The sequence below is a fragment of the Salmo trutta genome, chromosome 36, assembly GCF_901001165.1.
Source record: "Salmo trutta chromosome 36, fSalTru1.1, whole genome shotgun sequence".
Lineage (NCBI taxonomy): Eukaryota > Metazoa > Chordata > Actinopteri > Salmoniformes > Salmonidae > Salmo > Salmo trutta.
Genome location: NC_042992.1, coordinates 39,836,836 through 39,862,702, shown reverse-complemented (window position 1 = coordinate 39,862,702; position 25,867 = coordinate 39,836,836). Strand labels below are relative to the sequence as shown.

The 25,867-nt window shown below is 42.2% G+C and overlaps 1 protein-coding gene across 2 annotated transcripts; it reads right to left on the bottom strand.

Moving 5' to 3' along the window:
* Nucleotides 1-17,576: 17,576 nt before the first annotated feature.
* Nucleotides 17,577-22,118, bottom strand: LOC115176082 (protein S100-A1-like). 2 transcript variants are annotated; one of them, XM_029735867.1, is made up of 4 exons: nucleotides 21,882-22,118; nucleotides 18,437-18,485; nucleotides 17,943-18,096; nucleotides 17,577-17,787 (listed from the first exon to the last, which is right to left on the bottom strand). In XM_029735867.1, the coding sequence occupies exons 2-4, from the start codon at nucleotides 18,448-18,450 to the stop codon at nucleotides 17,581-17,583; spliced, it is 375 nt and encodes a 124-aa protein (XP_029591727.1). In that variant the 5' UTR covers nucleotides 18,451-18,485; nucleotides 21,882-22,118; the 3' UTR covers nucleotides 17,577-17,580. The 2 variants fall into 2 exon arrangements, with proteins under 2 accessions (XP_029591727.1, XP_029591728.1); XM_029735868.1 differs by lacking the exon at nucleotides 18,437-18,485.
* Between the last annotated feature and the right edge of the window lie 3,749 nt (nucleotides 22,119-25,867).

Below are 25,867 nucleotides of genomic sequence, written 5' to 3'. Positions count from 1 at the left end.
AAATATGACCGATTGTGTTACGTCAATCTTTCCTCAGTTAGCTCTAGGACAAATGTAGCCTACATTTTTCCGGTTTGGATGATTGTGTTACACTATAGATACTTCTGTGAATATCTGAACATTGCATCCAAAAATAAACTGCTCACAGAATGGACATAACTTTGTAAGGACTGTGTTTGTGTAAATAGTTTCTGAAAAAAGTGTGGCCAGCTCAAATGCTGATTGTTGCGTCATTCGAAACTGGCCGTTCTAAATAAGCATTCTAAATAAGCGTTCTAATCACACAGGTGTGATCGTATGCTTCAGGGACCACTGTAGAATGATCACACCCGTGTGATGGTACGTGTGAAACGGTTAACCTCTTGGCTATAGCCCTTCTGCTAGCGGAATGCCTAGCCAACATCCAATGGAACAGCAGGGTGGAAATACAAAACATCAAAAATCTAATAATGTCAATTTCTCAAACATATGACTATTTTACACCATTTTAAAGATACACTTCTCCTTAATGTAACCACATTGTCCGATTGCAAAAAGGCTTTACAGCGAAAGCAAAACATTAGATTATGTTAGGAGAGTACATAGACAAAAATAGCCACACAGCCATTTTCCAAGCAAGTATATGTGTCACAAAAACCCAAAACACAGCTAAATGAAGCACTAACCTTTGACGATCTTCATCAGATGACACTCCTAGGACATCATGTTACACAATACATGTATGTTTTGCTCGATAAAGTTGTGACGCCTCTCCATGCTAGGAAAATGGCTTTGTGGTTATTTTTGTCTATGTACTCTCCTAACATAATCTAATGTTTTGCTTTCGCTGTAAAGCCTTTTTGAAATCGGACAATGTGGTTACATTAACCTGTTTAGGATAGGGGGCAGTATTTTCACAGCCGGATAAAAAACGTACCCGATTTAATCTGGTTATTACTCCTGCCCAGAAACTAGAATATGCATATAATTGTTTGATTTGGATAGAAAACACCCTAAAGTTTCTAAAACTGTTTGAATGGTGTCTGTGAGTATAACAGAACACATATGGCAGGCCAAAACCTGAGAAGATTGCATACAGGAAGTGCCCTCTCTGACCATTTCTTAGCCTTCTATAGCCTCTTTATGGAAAATAGAGGTTCTCTGCTGTAACGTGACATTTTCTAAGGCTCCCATAGGCTCTCAGAAGGCGCCAGAACGTTGAATGATGACTCTGCAGTCCCTGGCTGAAAAACAGTAGCGCATTTGGACAGTGGTCGATCTGAGAACAATGAAACGGGTGTGCGCATGCACGTGAAGAGTCCATTTTACATTTTCAGTCTTTGAACGAAAACGACGTCTCCCGGTCGGAATATTAGCGCTATTTTACGAGAAAAATCACATAAAAATTGATTTTAAACAGCGTTTGACATGCTTCAAAGTACGGTAATGGAATATTTTGAATTTTTTTGTCACAATACGCGCCGGCGCGTCACCCTTCGGATAGTGTCTTGAACGCAAGAGCAAAATGCCGCTATTTGGATATAACTATGGATTATTTGGAACAAAAACAACATTGGTGTGGAAGTAGAAGTCCTGGGAGTGCATTCTGACGAAGAACAGCAAAGGTAATCCAATTTTTCTTATAGTAAACCGGAGTTTGGTGAGTGCCTAACTTGGTGGGTGTCAAAATAGCTAGCCTGTGATGGCCGGGCTATCTACTCAGAATATTGCAAAATGTGCTTTCACCGAAAAGCTATTTTAAAATCGGACACCGTGATTGCATAAAGGAGTTCTGTATCTATAATTCTTAAAATAGTTTTTTGTGAACGTTTATCGTGAGTAATTTAGTAAATTCACCGGAGGTTTGCGGTGGGTATGCTAGTTCTGAACGTCACATGCTAATGTAAAAAGCTGGTTTTTGATATAAATATGAACTTGATTGAACAAAACATGCATGTATTGTATAACATAATGTCCTAGGAGTGTCTTCTGATGAAGATCATCAAAGGTTAGTGCTGCATTTAGCTGTGGTTTTGGTTTTTGTGACATTATATGCTAGCTTGAAAAATGGGTGTCTGATTATTTCTGGCTGGGTACTCTGCTGACATAATCTAATGTTTTGCTTTCATTGTAAAGCCTTTTTGAAATAGGACAATGTGGTTAGATAAAGGAGAGTCTGTTATACTCACAGACACCATTCAAACAGTTTTAGAAACTTTAGAGTGTTTTCTATCCAAATCTACTAATTATATGCATATTCTAGTTTTTGGGCAGGAGTAGTAACCAGATTAAATCGGGTAATTTTTTTATCCGGCCGTGAAAATACTGCCCCCTATACCCCAACAGGTTAAGGGGGACAGACATGGCAGACATTTTCACGACTGAGGCCACAGCCTCAGTGTTCACCAAAAATGTAATTTTATGTTTATTAACTAAAATGTCAATAAGGGGGTTTTGGATTGACAAGGTGGTCAATTTTAGCATTTGACAGGTTTCTACCCTCTCTAGTGCCTTGCGGTTGGAGGCAGAGCAGTTGCCATACCGGGAAGTGATGCAACCCATCAGGATGCCCTCGATGGTGCAGCTGTAGAACCTTTTGAGGATCTGAAGACTAATGGCAGATATTTTCAGTCTCCTGAGGGAGAATAGGTTTTGTTGTGCCCTCATCACGACTGTCTTTGTGTGCTTGGACCATGTTACTTTGTTGGTGATGTAGACGCCAAGGAACTTGAAGCTCTCAACCTGCTCCACTGCAGCCCCGTCGATGAGAATGGGGGCGTGCTCGGTCCTTCTTTTCCTGTAGTCCACAATCATCTCCTTTGTCTTGCTCACATTGAGGGAGAGGTTGTTGTTCTTGCACCACACAGTCAGGTCTCTGACCTCCCTATGGGCTGTCTTGTTGTTGTCGGTGATCAGGCCTACCACTGTTGTGTCATCGGCAAACTTAATGATGGTGTTGGAGTCGGACCTGGTCGTGCAGTCATGAGTGAACAAGGAGTACAGGAGGGGACTGAGCACGCACCCCTGAGGGGCCCCCGTGTTGAGGATCAGCATGGCGGATGTGTTGTTACCTACCCTTACTACCTGGGGCGACCCGTCAGGAAGTCCAGGATCTAGTTGCAGAGGGAGGTGTTTTGTCCCAGGGTCCTTAGCTTAGTGAAGAGCTTTGAGGGCACTATGGTGATGAACGCTGAGCTGTAGTCAATGAATAGCATTCTCACATAGGTGTTTCTTTTGTCCAGGTGTGAAAGGGCAGTGTGGAGTGCAATAGAGATTGCATCATCTGTGGATCTGTTGGGGCGGTATGCAAATGGGAGTGTGTCTAGTGTTTCTGGGATAATGGTGTTGATGTGAGCCATGACCAGCCTTTCAAAGCACTTCATGACTACAGACGTGAGTGCTATGGGTCAGTAGTCATTTAGGCAGATTACCTTAGTGTTCTTGGGCACAGGGACTATGGTGGTCAGCTTGAAACATGTTTGTATTATAGACAGGGAGAGGTTGAAAATGTCAGTGAAGACACTTGCCAGTTGGTCAGTGCATCCTGGTAATCCGTCTGGCCCTGCGGCCTTGTGAATGTTGGCCTGTTTAAAGGTCTTGCTCACATCGGCTGCGGAGAGTGTGATCCCACAGTTGTCCGGAACAGCTGATGCTCTCATGCATGTTTCAGTGTTACTTGCCTTCGAAGCGAGCATAGAAGTTATTTAGCTCGCCTGGTAGGCTTGTGTCACTGGTTAGCTCTCGGCTTTGCTTACCTTTGTAGTTTGTAATAGTTTGCTCGCCCTGCCACATCCGACGAATGTGTCGGAGCCGGTGTAGTACAATTCGATCTTAGTCCTGTATTGATGCTTTGCCTGTTTGATGGTTCGTTGGAGGGCATAGCGGGATTTCTTAAAAGCTTCCGAGTTAGATTCCCGCTCCTTGAAAGCGTCAGCTCTACCCTTTTGCTCAGTGCGGATGTTGCCTGTAATCCATGGCTTCTTGTTGGGGTATGTATGTACAGTCACAGCCAGTGACTGATGTGGTGTACTCCTCAAGCCATCGGAAGAATCCTGGAAGATATTCCAGTCTGTGCTAGCAAAACAGTCCTGTAGTTTAGCATCCGCTTCATCTGACCACTTTTTTATTGACCGAGTCACTTTAATTTAAGGAATCAGGAGGATAGAATTATGGTCAAATTTGCCAAATGGAGGGCAAGGGAGAGCTTTGTAGGTGTCTGTGTGTGGAGTATAGGTGGTGTAGAGTTTTTTTTCCCTTTGGTTGCACATTTAACATGCTGAAAGAAATTAGGTAAAACTGATTTAAGTTTCTGCATTAAAGTCCCCGGTCACCATGAGCGCCACCTCTGGATGAGCGTTTGCTGTTTGCTTATGGCTGTATACAGCTCGTTGAGTGCGGTCTTAGTGCCAGCATTGGTCTGCGGTGGTATGTAGACAGCTATGAAAAATACAGATGAAAACTCTCTAGGTAGATAATGTGGTCTACAGTTTATCATGAGATACTCTACCTCAGGCGGGCAAAACCTTGAGACTTCCTTCGATATCATGCACCAGCTGTTGTTTACAAATATACAGAGACCGCCACCACTTGTCTTACCAGAGGCTGCTGTTATATTCTGCCGAGAGTGTATAACCCGCCAGCTGTATGTTATTAATGTCGTTATTCAGCACGACTCTGTGAAACATAAGATATTACAGTTTCTAATGTCCCCGTTGGTAGGATATACGTGCTTTTATTTCATCCCATTTATTTTCCAGCGATTGTACTTTGGCTAACAGTATGGATGACAAAAGCAGATTAGCCACTCGTGGTCAATTTTAGCATTTGACAGGTTTCTTCTGGTTCTTCATCATTTTTTTCTTCATCTGTTTCTTCTTCTGTTTCTGCCTCATCCTATGTTTGGTAGTCCCCTTATCCACCTCCTCTTCCAAATGGGTTTTCCACCTGCACGCCAACAGGTAGGGACGGCCACTCTCCTTGGCCTTCTCCTGCTCCATGACAATGTCTTGAGAAATGCTGTAACTTCCCACAGTTGTAGCAGCTCCAGTCTCTCCCTCCGTCAGCTCCAGCAGGGGCCCCTCAGCCTCTTCCTCTTCCTCTGCCTCTTTGGTTTCCATGGTTGCCGCCATTTCCTCGCTGTCCTCTTCCTCCTCCAGAGTAGTACATCAGCTGTGCATTCTTCAGTGTCTTTACGTCCTTAGTTTCATTTTCCTTCAACTGTCTTTCCGCATGGGTGATATATGGATTTATGTCAGGCAGTGGCTTTGTTTCCCATGCAATGCAAGTTGTAGTTACAGCTGTCTTCAGATCTTGTCTCAGGCTTGTCACCACAGCATGGCACAATAGGCTGCTGCATGAGTCTTGTTCACGCGTCAGGCCTGAGTGTTGGAGGATGACTGTCTCCACCCTTTCAAAGTAGTCACAACATGTTTCAATGATTGGTGGAATGGATTTTATGCCAGTCTGTGTGTTTGGGGAAAGCAGCCTTTATAGCGGTAAAACCTGCATCCGGCTGGTCACTACGATTAACCACTAGTACATCGCGGTCCCACATGTGTTTATAGTCCTTCCATTTAAATTTCAAGCAGCGGCGGAATATTTCTTCAATTTCTCTGACGGTGGGGTTGTGCGTGGAGATGATTGCTTTTACCTCTTCCTCAAAACTCACAGCATCTTTTGTTGGTTCAGTGACATCGCCCACTATCACTTTTACTTCGTCAAAATCCCATGGTCCCTCCATTTCCAACATCCTACCTCCCTTGGGTTTGGGGTAGCGTATTATTGGTAACATGCCCCCAGGCTTCTTTTGGGGGGTTTTCTTTTTATCCTTCTTCTTGTCTTCAATTATTTTTGTCTTGTCTTTTATTATTTTTCTGTTCACTCTCATCATTCTTTCTACTTTTACTCTGTGTTCGGCTTCAGCGTCACATCTTGCTCCGTCCTCTGTTTTCTGCTTTTGTCTTCAGTTCCTCTCTTTTCTATGTTCCTCTAGCTCTTCTTCTTCACGTTCTCTTTCCTCTTTTTCTCTCTGCTCATTTGCTCTGCTTCTTGTCTTGGCTAGTTGCTTTCTGTTTTCAGCTCCAGCACCTTCTGCAGCTCCTCCAACAGCTCCTAATCCCACGGCTCCTCCACCTGGCACAGGCCCACCCCCAAGTGGGGGGGGGGGGGGGGGGGGGGGGCATGAGAGGGTTCCACTCAGAGAAAGGCCAGCCAGGCTTCTTCTTTTTATTTTGTCCTTCTTCCTCTTTCTTCTCCGGTTCCACTTGATTTACCATCAATCGTCTTACACTTTTCCTTTTGCATTTTCTGCTTCTCCCGCCCACTTTCTGAAATCGTCCCACTTCACTGTTCATCTTGTTCAGTCTTCTGTTTGGTCCAGTACCCCCCTACCCATTTTTTTTGCCATTACACTGAACAGTCCTTTTGGTTCCCAGCACAGATCCTCCATCCTACTCTTACTATTTCCCTTTCCCATACTTAAACGCTTATGCATCTTCAACGATTCTCTTGTTGTTACCTCCTATGCATACATATGTATCTCTAACGGTTCTCTTGCCGCTACTTCCTATACATATAAAATAACACCAGGTGCTATTACCAGTGGTTCTCAGATCACGTAGACACTTCTCATAAATGCCTACAGACAATTGTCAGTGGTGCTTTTCCTGCACTCACTCTAGCCTTCTTCTAAGATGAGCTCCATTCTTCTAAGACTATGGTACATTTCTTAATTTTTATGCTTAGTTTTATTGGTTTTATTATTATTGTTATTATTTTTTATACAAATTCATTTAAATTGACTGTGCCTCAGAGGTTCGTGGATCAGGTATCTTCCCCCGGGCAGCTCACAGTAAAAGTCTGGTCTGGGTGGGTCCACGTCATCTTTGGTCAGATGGGAATTTCCTTCACACGGAATGCACCCCTGGTGTTCTCTTGCAGACCTTCACTGGGATGCTCCAAGGGTGGAATCACTGATCCTGTAGAAATTCAACACCAGGGACACTTGAAGTCAATATTAAATGAATCACTCTTTATAGTCAGTTAACTGGAGAGTTTACAACAAACACAGGTACAAAGTACAAGTGTGCCACAAGCTCCCCCAGGGCAGTCCCTTCAGTCCTCTTATATACTGCTTCACAAAAAAGCTACATAGGCATGGTTCATAGGGTTGGTTCCTGCAGGTGACTGGCTGTTATCACATGGGCTCAGTTTCCCAATAAACTTTTTCTGGGCACATTCTGGGCATTCTGCCAATTGGTCTGAGAAGGAGGTTACAGTCATCTGCACGAACCAAGATAGAGTGAGAGAACATGTATACATACTGTGTACAATTTAAGGCTCTCTTCAGACTATAACATGTTCCCTTACAAAGTGTTGGAGAGACAATGGAAAGATAGGGAGGGTGTTGATCCATCAGATTTGTTAATTATGCATTTTTTCAAGATTATTGATGAGAAAAGTATCATCAAAACTCATTGGGTATCTCATTGCACCCTCATATGTCATGTTTTGAAATATGCAGAGAGACAGATGAAAAATACATTTACATTCCAATATTTCTGACAGCCAACTTACTAACTGCCCATAACTTTTGGACTTCATAGCATTCCTAGAAGGCATGGATTATTGAGTCATTGTTAGTTTTACACTTAAGACATGACTCTGCCGTTGTGCTGTAGAATTAGATAATTTTGTCTCTTGTGTAATACATTTTACACATGCGTTTATACTGGATTAAGTGTAATTTTCGTTAATTGTAATTTCGTTAGTTATGTTCCAACATTCCCTCCATCTTGTGGGAAATTCCACGGTAACAGATTGGCATCATGGGTCCCAGATCTGTACTATACAGAAATGCATAATTATGAATGTCATTCTCTTAATGGTGATGTATCCTAGTACACAAAGTAGGACAATTTAGAATTCTCCGTTGCATATTTGGGTATCATTCTACACTGGCTATTATTCTAATGAGCTCTTCCCCAATTCATGACCAAATTTGGTTGTATTGGACCATATCTGTACCAATCATAGACGTCTATGTTTCAGAGGTTTGGACATTACAGTACAGCAGCATAGAGTTCAGTACAGTACAGTAAATAATACTGTACTCTTGCGTGCTCTACTGTAATGTCATACTCAAGCTGATGGTTCCATGGGAGGAGCTAATTGAGGAAGCCTACGAGAGGAAGCTGTTAAAGTACCAGGCACTTCTGGATGAATGTACTAACAAGGGATTGAGGGCCAAGTGTCTACCAGTGGAGGTTGGGGCAAGAGGCTTCCCAGGCCAGTCTCAGTGGAGGGCACTAATGATCCTTGAAGTAAATAGAGTACAGAGGAAGAAGATCTGTCACACAGTTGGGCAGGAAGCAGAGAGGTCAACACAATGGCTTGGAGGAAGGAGCAGTGGTCAAGAGGAAGGAGCAGTGGTCCAGCCAACCTTGCTCAGATCGGGCTGGATAAAACTGATCGGCGCACTTTTCGGAAGGTGTGATGAACAGTGCCGGAACACCTAATGAAGAGGGGACCTCACCTGAGGATGAGCCAGGAGCAGCACTACTGCTGTTTGCAGGTAAATTCCACAACTGAAAGTTCAGTGACAACCAGGAACAGACTGGTTGGCAACCAAGAAAGATTGGTGACAGCTGGAAAGACAGCATTGGGAGCAGAGGCCTGGCTAGCCAAAGCATGCAATAATGAGGGAGCTCCATCATGAGAAGTAGTTTGCAGTGCTGCATTTAAAAAAAAAGATATATATATTATTATTGTATTTTCAACACCCTCAGCACCCCTACTTCCTGTGGCTATGACCCCAAAAGCATTGCTATGGAATGATTTATGGAGAGATACATCATGGGGCACCCGAGAGGGGTGAAGGAAGAACGGCTCACTGGCCAGACTGTTACAAGTGTAGAGAGGAGTAGGCAGGAGGCAGTCGCAGGTTATAAAACCTGGACGAAATCCAAAGTGCAAAATAATAAAGTACTCAGGAAAATAGTAGGAGAGATTCCTCTCAGGAAAACAAGCAACATTTACAATGACCGACAAAGACAAATGACGGAGGGAGTATATATACGGAGTGGGTATTGGAATCAGATGTGTGTAACGATGACAAGACAAGTCTGGGGTTGATGAGTGAAGGGCGTTTGCCAGCAGAAGGTTCGGCAGCAGCTAGAAGGCCGGCGACGTCGAACGCCTGAGCTGGACAGTAGGGGGAGCCAAAGTGAAGGCTTGTGTGACACAGACACAGATGACAACCTTGCCTGAACAATGGACAAGGAGAGAGGACTCGGATATAAAACATGCAGTTGTGGAAAAGTGCTTGAGAACCAGAGAGGGCTGAAAATCCACAGCACCAACATGGGCTGTTCAGTGAGTCAACAACAGGCAACACACACAAGGCAAGACCTTGGTGAGACAGAGGAGGAACCAAACCAGGACTCAAACCACAGTGCTAGGAGCCTCCAAGAGCCAGTCGAGGGAAGCACAGAGAGGGTAGGTGGACCAGTGGAAGCTCCTCAGAAGAGGAAGACCATCCTACTCAGCGAATCTCATAAAAATAGTGAAACATTAAAATCCCCCTGAGTCCAATTTAAGATAGAGATCTGTCTCAATCCACCGCATCCGCCGATGTCGCACTTCCGTATCTGCGGTGAAAGGTGACAGAGCTTAAGCGGTGTTTCTCAGACCATAAACCGAACGGTTTGGCCTACAAACTAAATATGAGACTCTCACAAACACGATGGTGTTCTCCATTTTGCTCTTTGACCCCCACATGTGTCTTGGGACTTGTCTGAAGTCGGTACAGTCGATCAGCCAACTTCTGTCTGTAACGTCCAAACAGTTTGGGCTACACACTAATATGACCCCTTTGAGGAAAGGTGAGACTCTCGAACATGTACATGTTGGCTGTTTTGCTCTAGGATGCCCACAGGCCTCACAAGACTCATCTGACGGTCCCCCGATAACATGAATGAAATTATGGAGACTGTTTAGTGCCAAAAAAATATGTTTTTTTTGTAAAAAATATAAATAAATGTGTCCTGATCTTTGATATATCCCTCAGATGTAGGACAGACACTTCAGAACAAACACCCATTAGATTTTTGGGGGGGACTATCTGTTGTTCCATGTATGTCATCTGTTATTCAATGTGTTTGTATGGGCTAATAGCAGTAAGGCCAAAAATATTTCATACCATTTTATTACATTTTTAGGGGTACAAAGGGGTACAATTAAAAATCAAACAGCTAAATAGTCCTTGGAATGACCTTCTTTAAACAATTCCATACAGCTTAGTAGAACCCCCCCCCCGGCTTAGAGAGGGCTTAGATTGTTATGGGTTAAAAAAGTTATCATTTTTAGATAAAACTATACTAAATATATTCACGTCACCAAATAACTGACTAAAACATTGTTTTGCAATGAAGGTCTCCAGTACTCTCAATGCTCTCTGGAGTAGCACCATGGTGTAGCTTGAGGATAGGTATTTTCCCTCCTCCTCTGGTACTTCAATACAAAACCTAGGTGGCTGATGACTCTCACCCCCTTCCATAGACTTACACAGTAATTATGACGACTTCTGGAGGACGTCCCCTAACCTATCAGAGCTCTTACAGCATAAACTGACATGTTGTCCACCCAATCAAAGGATCAGAGAATGAATCTACTAATGAAAGCATAAACTACAGCAAGCAAGTGCTGCAGTGTATAAAATGTGGTAATTGACTCAAAGAGAGAGAAAGACAATAGTTGAACAGTTTTGAACAAATACATTTATTCAAAAATTAAGGAGAAGTAGCAGAGAGAGCTAGCTATATTTCGTTGTATTTTTTTCACTTACTTAGCTAGCTAATGCAGCTAGCTAATTTTAACCCACTCAAACACCCAGCTCAAACAGAGTGTAACTGCTAAACTGCTTGCTGACTGTACACTGTACTGCGTGACTGTAGCGAGTTAAGTATCACGTTGGTCCTAGTAGCTATGTTGACAATGACTTTAGCTTAAATGGTGACGATGGTGTAGGCTGTGTGTAGCGTTTAGTGGTTATGGTATGAAAGTTTGGCTTGGAAAGTAATTTTTGGGCTGTCGGAGCTGTTGTGTTATGCACTGAAGTCCACAAGCAAAGGGAAAAGGTGAGAGGAGGAGAGCGCATAGATGCGAGAAGGAATTATACAACAAGCAAATTATGATGCTGTTTGTGTGGAGCTGCTATGAAAGTGAACTGTGTGTGCGGGTGAACAGGGGTGTATTCATTCTGCCGATTCTGTAGAAAAAAGAATCTTAATCAACGGAAGCAAACAGAACAAAACTGTGATAAACTTCACTGAATTTGTCCAATAGAAACTCTTGTTTGCAACTGTTTGGACTAATGATTACACCCTAGATCAGCTAGATGCAGGCAAGAGTGTGCAAGGCAGAATTGAAGTGTCACTGTCTGTCACCTTGAATACTCCAATTGGTCTCCCGAATACAAAGCCTTGTGCTACCAACATGGAGTTCTGCCCTAGCTACTCTGGCCCCTAATGGAATACAAAATCCAATGACAACGATAGAGGCTATGGAAAGGAAGATCAGTGGCTACCTCAGAAGATGGCTTGGAGTGCCCCAAAGCTTCAGCAGCATTAACCTCTACAGCAGGGTGGACAAAGTTACAACTGCCATTCCGAGGCCTGAATTAGGAGTACCAAGTGACTAAAGAAAGGCAGGTCCTTATTATCAGAGACTGCAGAGATGAGGACCTAAGGACGGCAAGGGTTGAGGTTCGCAATGAGAGGAAGTGGTCGGCAACATCAGCATTGAAGGAGGCAGAGGCAAGACTATAACACAAAAACAGTCACCTCAGGACTTGGCTGTCTGAATCAAGTGTGCTGGAAGGGAGCAAGCAACCGGGAGAGAATGGATCTCATGCAGAAGAGATAAGGCACATGGCGGAGGAGGGAAGACAAACAAGAGCAGTTGGGATGAGGCAGCAGGGCAGTTGGACATGCTGGGAAGGAGCTAGAGAGAGGAAGATAACATGGGCCAAAATCTGGATGATTGGAGGCCAGCAGAATAAAGTTCCTTCTCCGCAGTGTGTACGACTTACTACCAAGCCTGACAAATAGGGTGACCATATTTAAAATGTCCAAATGTAGGACAAAATAATGAATTTGCAGGACATTTTTGGGACAGTGAATACATATTCTGGGGAACAGATGGAAGGTACAGGTGGAGACAAGACAAGGTCCTGATAACAATATCATCAAAGCTGGGAGAGGAACTCAGGAAGTCTGAAAAAGAAAAGGCCTGTCTTCATCCGTTTTGTCAGGAGCTGGGAAAAATCTGCTGGCACCCACAAAAGTGGCTTACTGGGAACAGGAGCGGACTGGGAGGTACGAGCTAACCTCGGAAGACGCCTCATCTTCCCCCAGAATATCGTCAACATATCACTCAGATCATGTCTGCTGATCTGGTCAAGGAACACAAAGAAGAACATAATGCTCAAGCTGATGGTTCCATGGGAGAAGATGATTGAGGAACGCTACAAGAGGAAGCTATTAAAGTACCAGGCACTTGTGGGCGAAAGTGCTGACAAGGGATGAAAGTGTGTACCAGTGGAGGTTGGGGCAAGAGGATTTCCAGGCCGGTCTCTGTGGAGGGCACTAAGTATCCTTAGAGTAAAAAGAGCACAGAGGACGATGATCTGTCACACCGCTGGGCAGGAGGCAGAGAGGGCATCACAATGGCTGTGGCTGAAGAGGGCATAGCAATGGTTAAAGAGGTCTACAGACAATACACAAACGGGGCCGACGGAGCGCACCCTTGCTCTCTGCCCTGCAACTCAATCAACATTCACCCCATCTCCCGAACCCAGCTCCAATGGCCGGAAGAGGAAGACAGCTAAGAATCTTTTGGACACTGACATTATGCAGCAAATGGATGACTTAGAGTAACGACAGCAGGAGTTACAGAAACGGCAGCAGTGTCCAGCAAAGGCAGTCTACGAAGTCATGGTACAATGGATGGTGTCAATTCCTGCTGATCAATGTCTCCCATTTCTCAGGGACATGATGATGTACTTTCCCAGGACCATCGATCAGTACTGTGTCCGCTCGGACTGCTCTCGAGTGAGACAAAGTAAGACAAATCTTTTTTTTTTAGGGTGGGTAATTTACAGGTTTTTTTGCATTTTTTTAAAAATATTCATTTGTTTCCTCATTCACATGTTACTGGTGTTTATTTTCACTGATTTCCCCTTTCATCACACTTTTCACCTGTGCATTAAATTGTTTTATTATTTTACTATTTTCCTCTTGTTATAGTAAGTAAATATCTAAATGGTCTGCAAATGTATTTCCACTTGTGGCAGAAAATACTTTTGTTTTGAATCAGTCACTCCAATTAACTGTCTACAGCTGGACACTCACCAATGTACAACCTTGTCTTATGTCGATGAGATTGATGTCTCGAGGGTCTAGCGTTATCGTCTCCAGCTGGACAGCCATTCTCACCCATGTACTATAGCAGGAAAGTCCTCATTGAAAGGCTACTGGACATGGCACAAGGTTAGGTAAATGTCTTGAGGGTCTAGCCTGAAATAAATATGAAAAACTAGGATGAAGTGATTGTTATTATGGTAGTCTTTACTGGAATTTTTAAAGTGTGAATAAGAAAAACAGCAAAATCCAAACAGGAAAACCAAGTGTGCAGCTCACAACACGATATGTGAACAGACATCGACCAGAAGAAGAGAACATACAGTTGAAGTCGGAAGTTTACATACGGTTAGGTTGGAGTCATTAAAACTCATTTTTCAACCACTCCACAAATTTCTTGTTAACAAACTATAGTTTTGGCAAGTCGGTTAGGACATCTACTTTGTGCATGACACAAGTCATTTTTCCAACAATTGTTTACAGACAGATTACTTCACTTATAATTCACTGTATCACAATTCCAGTGGGTCAGAAGTTTACATACACTAAGTTGACTGTGCCTTTAAACAGCTTGGAAAATTCCAGAAAATGATGTCATGGCTTTTGAAGCTTCTGATAGGCTAATTGACATCATTTGAGTTAATTGGAGGTGTACCTGTGGATGTATTTCAAGGCCTACCTTCAAACTCAGTGCCTCATTGCTTGACATCATGGGAAAATCAGAAGAAATCAGTCAAGACCTCAGAAAAAAATTGTAGACCTCCACATGTCTGGTTCATCCTCGGGAGCAATTTCCAAACGCCTGAAGATACCACGTTCATCTGTACAAACAATAGTACGCAAGTATAAACACCATGGGACCACGCAGCCGTCATACCGCTCAGGAAGGAGACGTGTTCTGTCTCCTAGAGATTAACGTACTTTTGTGCGAAAAGTCCCAGAACAACAGCAAAGGACCCTGTGAAGATGCTTGTGGAAACGGGTACAAAGTATCTATATCCACAGTAAAACGAGTCCTATATCGACATAACCTGAAAGGCCGCTCAGCAAGGAAGAAGACACTGCTCCAAAACCGCCATAAAAAAGCCAGACTACTGTTTGCAACTGCACATGGGGACAAAGATTGTACTTTTAAGAGACATGTCCTCTGGTCTGATGAAACAAAAATAGAACTGTTTGGCCATAATGACCATCTTTATGTTTGGAGGGAAAAGGGGGAGGCTTGCAAGCCGAAGAACACCTTCCTAACCGTGAAACACAGGGGTGGCAGCATCATGTTGTGGGTGTGCTTTGCTCCAGGAGGGACTGGTGCATTTCACAAAATAGATGGCATCATGAGGGAGGAAAATTATGTGGATATATTGAAGCAACATCTCAAGACATCAGCCAGGAAGTTAAAGCTTGGTCGCAAATGGGTCTTCCAAATGGACAATGACCCCAAACATACTTCCAAAGTTGTGGCAAAATGGCTTAAGGACAACAAAGTCAAGGTATTGGAGTAGCCATCACATAGCCCTGACCTCAACCCAATAGAACATTTGTGGGCAGAAATGAAAAAGCATGTGTGAGCAAGGAGACCTATAAACCTGACTCAGTTACACCAGCTCTGTCAGGAGGAATGAGCCAAAATTCACCCAACTTATTGTGGGAAGCTTGTGGAAGGCTACCCCAAACGTTTGACCCAAGTTAAACAATTTAAAGGCAATGCCACCAAATACTTATTGAGTGTATGTAAACTTCTGACCCACTGGGCATGTGATTAAATAAATAAAAGCTGAAATAAATCATTCTGTCTAGTATTATTCTGATATTTCACATTCTTAAAATATAGTGGTGATCCTAACTGACCTAAAACAGGGAATTTTTACTTACATTAAATGTCAGGAATTGTGAAAAACTGAGTTTAAATGTATTTGGCTAAGGTGTATGTAAACTTCCAACTTCAACTGTATTTAGAGTATCTTACCTGGATATGGTCACATCCGGTTTCCCCTCAGAGGGAATGCCTCGTATCCGACAAAGACATATGGGCATGGTGATTGGGTCTCCGGCAAGCCCTCTGGCCGTGGTAGCGGCAGCTGGCCTGAAATGAGTTCGGAGCCAAACTTGCTTCGCAAGAAGATTCCCTCATCTCCCTCAAGACCATATCGGGAGGGAGGGAGATGTCAATATGGTGAAGCTGTACCTTGCATCGCAGACTGCCATCAGGACCACTGCGAAAAAGCCCTTGTAGTTTTAGTACTTGCATCCCGAGTTTGCCAGAGCTCGGATCCAAAAATGTTTTCCATCGACAGCTCCTGCACAAAACTGAGAATTCCAACGATCCAGAAAATCTCTGCCGATTTCTGCTCATTTTGCAGCAACTGCAATTCAAAAAGTGATGTGTTCACTTCTACTTCTGTGGATAAAAAGTAGTGTTGTAAAGCGTATGACACCAGACTAGGCTGATATGTAGCTAGTTAGTATTTGTAAACAGGCAGAACACCGGATCAGAAGTTCAAATGTCATCACTAGCTAGAGTCAAAAAAAGTGTCTTGGCCCCTTTTGCTAAGTAAGCTACTCTGGCTCCCCAAGCCCTCTAGTGGATATACACTACACAAGGCAGACTTCCTCTCTGAGGAATGTAACGAAAAAAGTGTCCGCTGCCCCCCCCCAAAAAAATGTCTCCACCCAAGGGCATGCACGCACATAGATCAGCGGAGTGGAGTTTGTAACTGCCTTAAGCCAACCTGGCTCAGGTCGTGCATGATCAACACGATAGTGTTCAGAAAGTGTAGTGAGCAGCGCGGAAACAGTTAATGAAGAGGGGACCACACCTGAGGATGAGCCAGGAGCAGCACAACCGCTATTTGCAGGTAGAAGTGTGACAACCAATTTCCCTTACTGTGTATATACTGCAGTGCTGACCCACTCTCTCCATTCTGTGGATCATCTTACACACTTTACTTCTTGCTTTCTTGTATTCTATGATGTCTATTTACACTCTACAGCCCTGGGTTATTGAAGGCTTTACATCTGATTTGTAGTTAACCCAAATCCATCAACCATTTCACACTTAGTTGGTGTGTATCACTATCGGGCTAAGAAGGTTCACAGTTTTTGACACAGAAAAGACCAAGCAATGTTGATTGATAGCTGGTTAAATGTTATGTTTAATACTTAGAATAACACATTGGTAATTACAAAATATGTGCAAAGAAAAAGGTTCACGATATTAAAATGTTTAACACTGTTTAACACAGTTTAACACACAATATTACTGATAATAAGTATTATGTTGATTATGTTCAGTTATGTTCATGAGACTCAGAGTATCACCCTGTTGTGCTTCAGGCCCGATCTCACTCCATGGGTGGTAGTGTGTTACAATAACATCCACTGAAAATATGAACATTTTCAATGAAATCTATCCTGAGTATATAACCAAAGCACAGTTGAATTGAAATTTGAGGCTGTATAGGGAACACAACTGAACACACACATGCTACTGTGTATACAAGGGGAAGGCAATCAGATTCAGCCGCTGCTGATTTTTGTCTGAGAGGGTGATCTGCGGGCCGTAACATAATTCGGATAATTTGTACACTGCAAATTGACCACAACTAGGCCCCCAAAAATATATATTTTTGAAAATAACAGTCACTGATTACATTGATCACATATCACATGTTTTTATTCGTGGGAATACTTGGGAACAGATTTCCTAAGTTAAACACTTTTTTTCTAAATTCCTGGTGATTTTACAGTCTTCTTTCATTCCAAAAAATAAATAAAATAAAAATAAATCCACAAAAAACTTTGGGGGGGCCCAATAAAATCACTCGCGTGCTGATTTTGGCCTGCCGTGGCGCCTGTTGCTGACCCCTGCGGTATATGGAATTGAGGACACAGAGTAACTGACTCCGTACCTGTGACTTAACTGTGGTATGAAAAGTATTTGGATAGTTGCAGAGGGAAAACACTGCTTTTCCTGTCTATGTGTCCATCAGCGAAACTTTACTTACTTTAACACAGTGACGTTCCCTCAGCCTCTTTTCACACTTTGCAGTTTCACTGTTTAGAAATTGCATAAGATGACCATACAACCATAAATTATACCCTTTCACTATTGCTCTACAGTTCATTGCACCCTTCACCTCCACCTCCCCCTTCCCTCCTCCCAGTCCCTCCTCCCATCTTTCCTTCACTCTTTAATCTCCTCTATCGTTGCCTCCTTTGTTTTGAAGGGTGTGTGGACGAGTTTCTCGGGCTTATATTCCATGAAGAAGTCGTTGCAGGCCACCGTCAGGGATCCCATGAGGATGATGAACTCTGTGAAGTCCACCTCACCGTCACTGTTGGCGTCCAGGTCATTCATCACCTTCTCAACCCCTTCTCCATCCCGGGCGTTCTGGATGAGAAGAGGGAGAGGAAGAGAGGGAGAGGGGTTAAAGAATTGTGTGTATTCTTGTCAGTACATGTATTTTCTTTGCCTGTGAGTAAGTGTTTGTGTATGTTTGCGTGTCTGTGTGTGTCTCTCTCTCTCGGCCAGTACACCCCTCTTACCCCTAGGTAACTCCCCAACTCCTCTGTTAACAGCTCTCTCAGCTCTCCACGGCTCAGAGTGTACTTGTCCCCCTCCTTCCCCGAGTACTTGTGGAAGGTTTTGATCAGCATCTGCATTGCATTCTCCAGGTTGGAAGAGGGTTCTTTGGACATACTGGAGAGAAGGGCAGAGGTCAGATTCTACGACAGGATGCACGCTCCATCCAAACCGCATGTGGGGTCACATGACGGACATGGGTGTGAAGCCTCCACCAAGACAGAGTGAAATATACACGCTGGACGGAAGAAGATCAGCAAACTAGAGAAAGAGGTGTCCTAATTCTAAACCTAAGCTACTATATTGGGAGGTTAAATTACAGGCTACAAATGAGCTATTCCTTCTCGACATACTGTGGCCACTGGACAGTGTTTTGTAACCTTACTTGGTTTGACGTGAAAGATGTGATGGATGAAAGATGAAGAGACAGCTTTTTAAAAGCAACAGTCTTACACACATTGTGTCCGGCATCTTGGAATCTTCTTGAGTTGGTTTCGTTGGAGAGACTGTGCACACACAGACACAGATAGGTAATTTAATCTCTCTCAGTTGACAGACTTGTAAGCAGCTTGTTAAGTAAAGATAACGTCACTGAGGTAACTTCAGATGGAGGTTTCAGGGTTTCACAATCATATCAATCATGTGACAGAAGGAAACCACAAGTGAAACACAAAACTGTCAAAATGCAGATAAACCACCTGGCAATCAGGAACTGAGACCAGGTGATCTGGTAACCCGAGGCGCGCACGCGCACACACACACACACACACACACACACACACACACACACACACACACACACACACACACACACACACACACACACACACACACACACACACACACACACACACACACACACACACACACACACACACACACAACAATCTGTCTCTAGTCATTCCAAACTCAGAAAAATATTCCTTTGCAGATGTTGACTGTGTGATCAATAATACAGAACTGCTCAATATCATTTTAATGGGAGATGGACTAAATAATCTACAAAGGAATTCAATTTAATCAAATAACTACAGCATAGATAAATAAGTCTGGTTATAAAATGTTCCTGTGATAGGGGTCATCTGTCTCATTGACAGACGTTACACAATGGGTGGGTCTAATCCCGAATGCTGATTGGTATAAAGGGCATTCCAGCTGGTGTCTATTCTACAAGTTACCACCGTCTAAATCTATTACGTTAAAATGCCTATTTACTCTGTTCCATCTGACTGTGCAATCCACTGTCTCATCAGCCCAGCCACGCAATTTATAACCTTGATCTCCACTATAAAAGGTTTCTAGACATTATCTCACATTTCTTTTAGAATAACATTTAGTTTTTAACAGCGGAGATTTGTATAAACCTTGCCTTCTGTCTCTCCGACATTTGCAACATTGTTGCAATATTCAAATTCGATCTCCAGCTGTCCCGTAGTAATGAACGTGTAGGGGTCGGGGGTCGGGTTGAGACAGACAGACAGGCAGGCAGCTTTTTTCAGCCAGTCTAAATCATGAATCAGCTGGCATCATTTTTATGGACATATATACAAAGAAATGTCAATTGAAAAAAGGTCAAATGAAATGAAGTGCAGCTAGTTTGCCGTCTTTCCAGATTCAGTTTGAAGTGATTGTGTTAGCTGTGTTGTTGGTTAGCTCTTCTGAACAACAGTGTCACTTCTGACGAGTGAGCACATTTTCTATGCCAGGCGAAATCGCGCCTCATTAGCTCATTGTGTACGGATGCATCCAAATAAAAGTCACTAGAAAACAGCTTAAACAAATGCCAATGCAGCTACTGTTATTCTTTTTGATGTTTGACGTGACTGTAAGTTAGCCATAGTTGGCTAGCTAGCAAGCAAGGGATAAGAACGTTGCCAACCAGTATGGCAATCGAACATTTAGAACGAACGACTGGGTCACGTCTCTGGCAACAGAACCAATAGAACAAACGACCAGCCGGCTTGGGTAGCAACCCTAGATTTGGGTCGGGACTATATCTTGTGGAAGGATGAAATAGTATAAATAAATTCATCCAAATAACGTTTTTAATGAAAATATGTCAATCATTATTTGAATATGTTAGTAACTCGTTGTATAAAAGTGAAAATGCCCTTGAAGCCGGTGTTCGGAGGATATATTGGCATGGTTTGCCGGCCCGAGATGACCCGTGCCAATATATCCTCCAAACATTGGCTTCTCGGTCATTATCACTTAAGAAGATCACTCTTAAAATTACAATTGTTCATAATGAAACAATGAAATTGAGTCCATGTCAATGTTTAAATCACATCAGAAGTCAATTTTTTGTTTTGATCTCGAGAAAAACAAAACAATCTGGCCCTTTAATTGAGTGTCAAGCAAGTGATTGAGTTTCTAGCAAGTGAGGAATGTGCCTTCTAATGTGTCGGTCCGGTGATGGTTCTGTACTGCTGCTGCTCACTTCATGGCAAAGTTTGCAAATAATAGATACAAATGATATACTTCCTCCTGATATACTTCTGCAAGGTAAGCCTACTTTGCAGTTAACATTTAATTGAGAAGGTTTGGAGGAAAGTATTTACGTCAACCCACAAGATGGTTATCACATCAACTGGCTACAAACAGAGTGATAGACAAATGTGAGCACCACACAGACAGACAGGGCAACATTGCTGGAAATTAATTGGCAGATATTGTGTTTGGTGTAGCTTTTTAAGCCAATAGTGGCTAACCAGGGGTGGGATAATGTCAATGTTGCTTTGATTAGATAGTAGCCTGGAGCTTGCAGTGTCTGATACTTGTGAGAGTTGTTTATGACAGTTTGGGTGGAATGTGAAAATTGCATGTACTTTCAGAATTGTTTGGCGAGCAACTCAGAGGTGGCCTGCGAGATACTGGTAGCTTGCAATCGACCTGTTGGAGACCTCTGTCCTAAGATAACATATGGAATTGTTTTAAGATGGTTACACCATGGATCATTTAGCTATTTGATTTTGAATTCTGGGCGGTATAAAAACATTTTTTACAAATGATTTGAAAAATATAGAATTTGGCCTTTACTACTATAGCCCATAGAAACACATTGAATAACACGTTCATAAATGGCAAAACAGTCAAAAAAAACATTATAAGGAATAAGGTTTTGAGGTGTCTGTCCTATTAACTAGGAGATGTAAGAAAGCTTTTGTTTTTTGGAAACATATTTAACTTCTTTTTTGTTGTTGGCACAAAACTACCTTCATACTTCCATCCATTTTTTAACCAGTATGGGAGTTACCTTTAGACCAGTCCCATGACACTCGTAGAGCAAAACGGAGAACACCATTGTGTTTGTGAGAGTCTTAACTTTCCATAGAGTGGTATTAGTTTGTAGGCCAAACCGTTTCGGACTCTACAGACGTTTTCGTGAGAAGACCGATTTTCGGGAAGTCTGATGGTCTAAACACCACAGGTGAAGAAGGCTGACAAAGACGGATGTGGAAGATTGAGACGCAGCCCATGCAAAAAAACTGATGGATTTCGATGGGGGATTTTTGTATTATATTACATAGATTGTCTTAAAATTAAGATATTTCATATATTAGCATTGCTGGAACAAGTTAACTGACTCTTCGAGCAATATATTGAAAAAACAATTTTCTTCACAGGTTTTGGTCTGTCCAACTTCAACATTTTAAACCTCCTTTACAACAGGCAAACCAATTGTAGTTTGAGGTGATGGGCTCAAATTATCAGCCCATAAGTTTTATTGCTCTGGATACCAAGGTGCTCGCCTGGGTATCTCACTGTGAAAAAGTGTTTCACTATTCGCAATAAGGCACATATATAAAAACATGGGTAAAGCTGATCCCAGAAAACAGTTATCAGTTACAGAGAAGAAATAAGGAGAAGGGCACAACTTTCCTCTAAACTGTCAATCTTACCTTAGTGCTGATGGAGGGCCTCCTTTGTCTTTGGTGAAGAGGGAGGGAGAGAGAGATGAGAGAGATGAGAGAGAGCCAAGGAAAGATGGATGAGAAAGATGAGGAGAGAGTGGACAGCGGCTTAAATATCACCTGTCCCCTCGTCCTTCTTCTTCCTTTCTCCCACCTACCCACCTACGTACCACCATACCTGCTTCTATTTCTCTCTCACTCTTTCCTCTCCCCCCTCCCCTCCCTTTCTTCTCAGGTGCTCACACATACAGACAGAGTGCTTGACCTCAGCACACAACAGTAGCTTCAGGACAGATCAGACAAAGTATTTTATTTTATTATGGGCCGTTACACAGTGGTTACATACTGTAAATACTATTTGCGTAGCTTAGCGAAAATGATACAGCATTGGTTGTGAAGGTGTAACATTGGCATAGTGGTTCATTTATTATGGCTTTTGGTGAGCATGGCCGTGGCTCTGTGAGAGAGCTTGTGTGCAACAGCATGTCATGTGGTGGGTGGTCTACCTGTAAACACTACTTATGTCTATTTAGTATAGTATACCACTGGAAAAGAGACCTGGAAACGGAAAAGAAAACGTGCATCTGTGTATCCTGTACAAATCAGATTTGGGGTCAATTTGATGTTAATAAGCCAATTCACAGAATTGCTGTTTATTTTTGGTGAGGATTTTTTAATTAATCTACTGAATTGGCTGAGTTGGAATGGAACCCAACCCTGGTACATAGCAGAGTTCTTAGAATACACTGGGGTAGGGCACAGTGTGATAGGTCACAATGTCTATCAAGCTATAGTGTCAGCCTACCTGCATTTAGGTACAGAGTGTCATAGTTTCATCATCCTTGAGTGGACACAATTCTAACACAGGTGTGCATAGTGTTGATGTTTAGACTGTGGGGAACTGCAGGAGGGTACACAGCTAGCTCATGCATGCAGTACACTGTGCTAGTGGATGAGGCCTATGTACATTCTGTAGCATTAGCAGGAGATGTTAGCATGATGCTAACTGCTAGTTAGTGGCATGGTTTTTCACATAGTCGAGATAGGACAACTGTAAAGTAATGTCGTTGTGCATTACTGTAAAATACATTGGTTTCCTCAGCAAATAATATTACAGTACAAAATATGCTCTTTAACTCGGTTTAGTTGAAAAAAAAAGCATGCTCGGATGAGTAAAGAATGCCAGATGAGCCTTTGCTTTCCTTAGTTTAAATGAATCGTGCAAGCAATGCAGCGTAGTAAGAGAAGAGCAAGAGTGTAGTAAAATGCTTGGATAAGTAAAGGGAAGACTTTTTACAAGTGTCAAGGTGCGACATTTTGACCTCATTACATGTCATTCTTATTAGTAGATTCGACATCCTCTGTATTTCACCGAAGGGTTTGAAGCTCAACCTGTCATAATAAAAAAGTATTTATACTATATATCTGCATGTCTCGGTCGTTGGTGCAATGTGGTTTCATGCGTGATGCAACATGAGATTTTTCCCATGATTGCATTATTAATGAAGGAACAATTTAAAAAACATTAAACTACAATTAACAAATTGTCTGTATCTATCTGACAAATATTTACTAGTGTGTAAATAACCTGAGTTTTGGGCTGTACAGTACAACCCCTGCGTTCCATTAAAGTAACTGTACAGGGTTTCCAGATTTCTGTTAAATATGACCTATAATTAATTACAATATGAATGAAACAGTTTTCCTTCCAAGAAATGGTAAAAAAGTTCAAAAGCAGCTTTTCTGTGTTTGAATGGTGTAGGCGTATTAACCGGTCATTAAAAATATTCATAAAATGTATTGTAAAAAAGGCCAGCTTTCTAGCACTCCCTTCTGGTTAGTTTAGTCAGACAGCTGAAGCTGATTGGCCAGCTCAAAAATTAAGCCAACTTGACATCACGTTAAATTAGGAAATGTATGCTTTGGCCTCTAATACTAATTTATGCGTTGGCCACAAAACGAGTATAGGACGAGTCAACAACATTATTTGGGTATGGGTTAAACGGAATATGAGCTTTTAAAAGTGAGATTTCACTGGAGATTAATTTTAAGGCTTCCAAAAATTGTTAGTGGTCCAATTCAGGACATATCTACTCATTCAATTGTTTTCTTTTTTTTTTTACTATTTTCTACATTGTAGAATAATAGTGAAGACATCAAAAATCTGAAATAACACATATGGAATCATGCAGTAACCAAAAAAGTGTTAAACAAATCAAAATGTATTTGATTTTAGATTCTTCAAAGTAGCCAACCTTTACCTGGAATGCTTTTCCAACAGTCTTGAAAGAGTTCCCACATATGCTGAGCACTTGTTGGCTGCTTTTTCTTCACTCTGTCCAACTCATTCCAAACTCTCAATTGGGTTGAGGTCAGATGATTTGTGGAGGCCAGGTCATCTGATGCAGCACTCCATCACTCTCCTTCTTGGTCAAATAGCCCTTAGGTGTGTTGGGTCATTATCCTGTTAAAAAACAAATGATAGTCCCACTAAGCGCAAACCAGATGGGATAGCATATCACTGCAGAATGCTGTGGTAGCCATGCTGGTTAAGTGTGACTTGAATTCTAAATAAATCACTGACAGTGTCACCAACAAAGCACCCCCACACCATCACACCTCCTCCTCCATGCTTTATGGTGGGAACCACACATCTGTTCACCTACTCTGTGTCTCACAAAGAGACGGCGGTTGGAACCAAAAATCTCAAATTTGGACTCATCAGACCAAAGGACAGATTTCCACCGGTCTATTGTCCATTGCTCGTGTTTCCTGGCCCAAGCAAGTCTCTTCTTCGTATTGGTGTCCTTTAGTAGTAGTTTCTTTGCAGCAATTCGACATCTGAACAGTTGATGTTGAGATGTGTCTGTTACTTGAACTCTGTGAAGCATTTATTTGGGCTGCAAATTCTGAGGCTGGTAACTCTAATGAACTTATCCTCTGCAGCAGAGGTAACTCTGGGTCATCCTTTCCTGTGGCAGTCCCCATGAGAGCCAGTTTCATCATAGCACTTGATGGTTTTTGCGACTGCACTTGAAGAAACTTAAAAAATAGGGCCTACCTTGTCACAACAAAACTGATTGGCTGAAACGCATTAAGGAAATACATTCCACAAATTAACTTTTAACAAGGCAAACCTGTTAATTGAAATGCATTCCAGGTGACTACCTCATGAAGCTGGTTGAGAGAATGCCAAGAGTGTGCAAAGCTGTCAAGGCAAAGGGTGTCTACTTTGAAGAATGTCAAATATGAAATATATTTTGATTTGTTTAACACTTGTTTGTTTACTACATGAATCCATATGTGTTATTTCATAGTTTTGATGTCTTTACTATTATTCTACAATGTAGAAAATAGTAAAATTAAGAAAAACCCTTGAATGAGTAGGTGTGTCCAAACTTGACTGGTACTATACTTGCTAAAAGAGTATAATATACAATGCAAGCCATTAGAATGGCTGGAGTAATAATAGTTATAATATCATATAATAGTAGCTGTTTTATCAATAAAAGGTAGTAATATGAACATAATATTAGATAGTAAAAAATAGTCACATGCTGATAACAATCACACTACATAGTTTTCAGATGTCTAATGGCTCAGTATATTTCATGTTTTTAAGCCAAAACTTTAAACAGTACTCTCTGTAACACTACTGGTTTAAGGGTTAAATCAGTTTACGGACCTTGGTTAAAATACTATTTGAAAGAATTTGCCAAGGTTGCCTGGTGTAATGGACCAATAGAATAGTCCAAAAACGTCAAACCCCGGCCATCGTGCACTCTGGCCAGGCTAAAGCAAACACTCACAGCATTTAAAAGATTTAAAATAGTATTTGAAGTCTGGCAAATTCATTGGAACTCAGGAAATTCAGATGAGTCACAGGTAGCTATCAGTAATCAAGTAACTCTTGTGTTGGTTTTGTCCAAGGGTGTGCCCACTATGGTTAAGTCAATGGTTTTAAGCCATGGCTA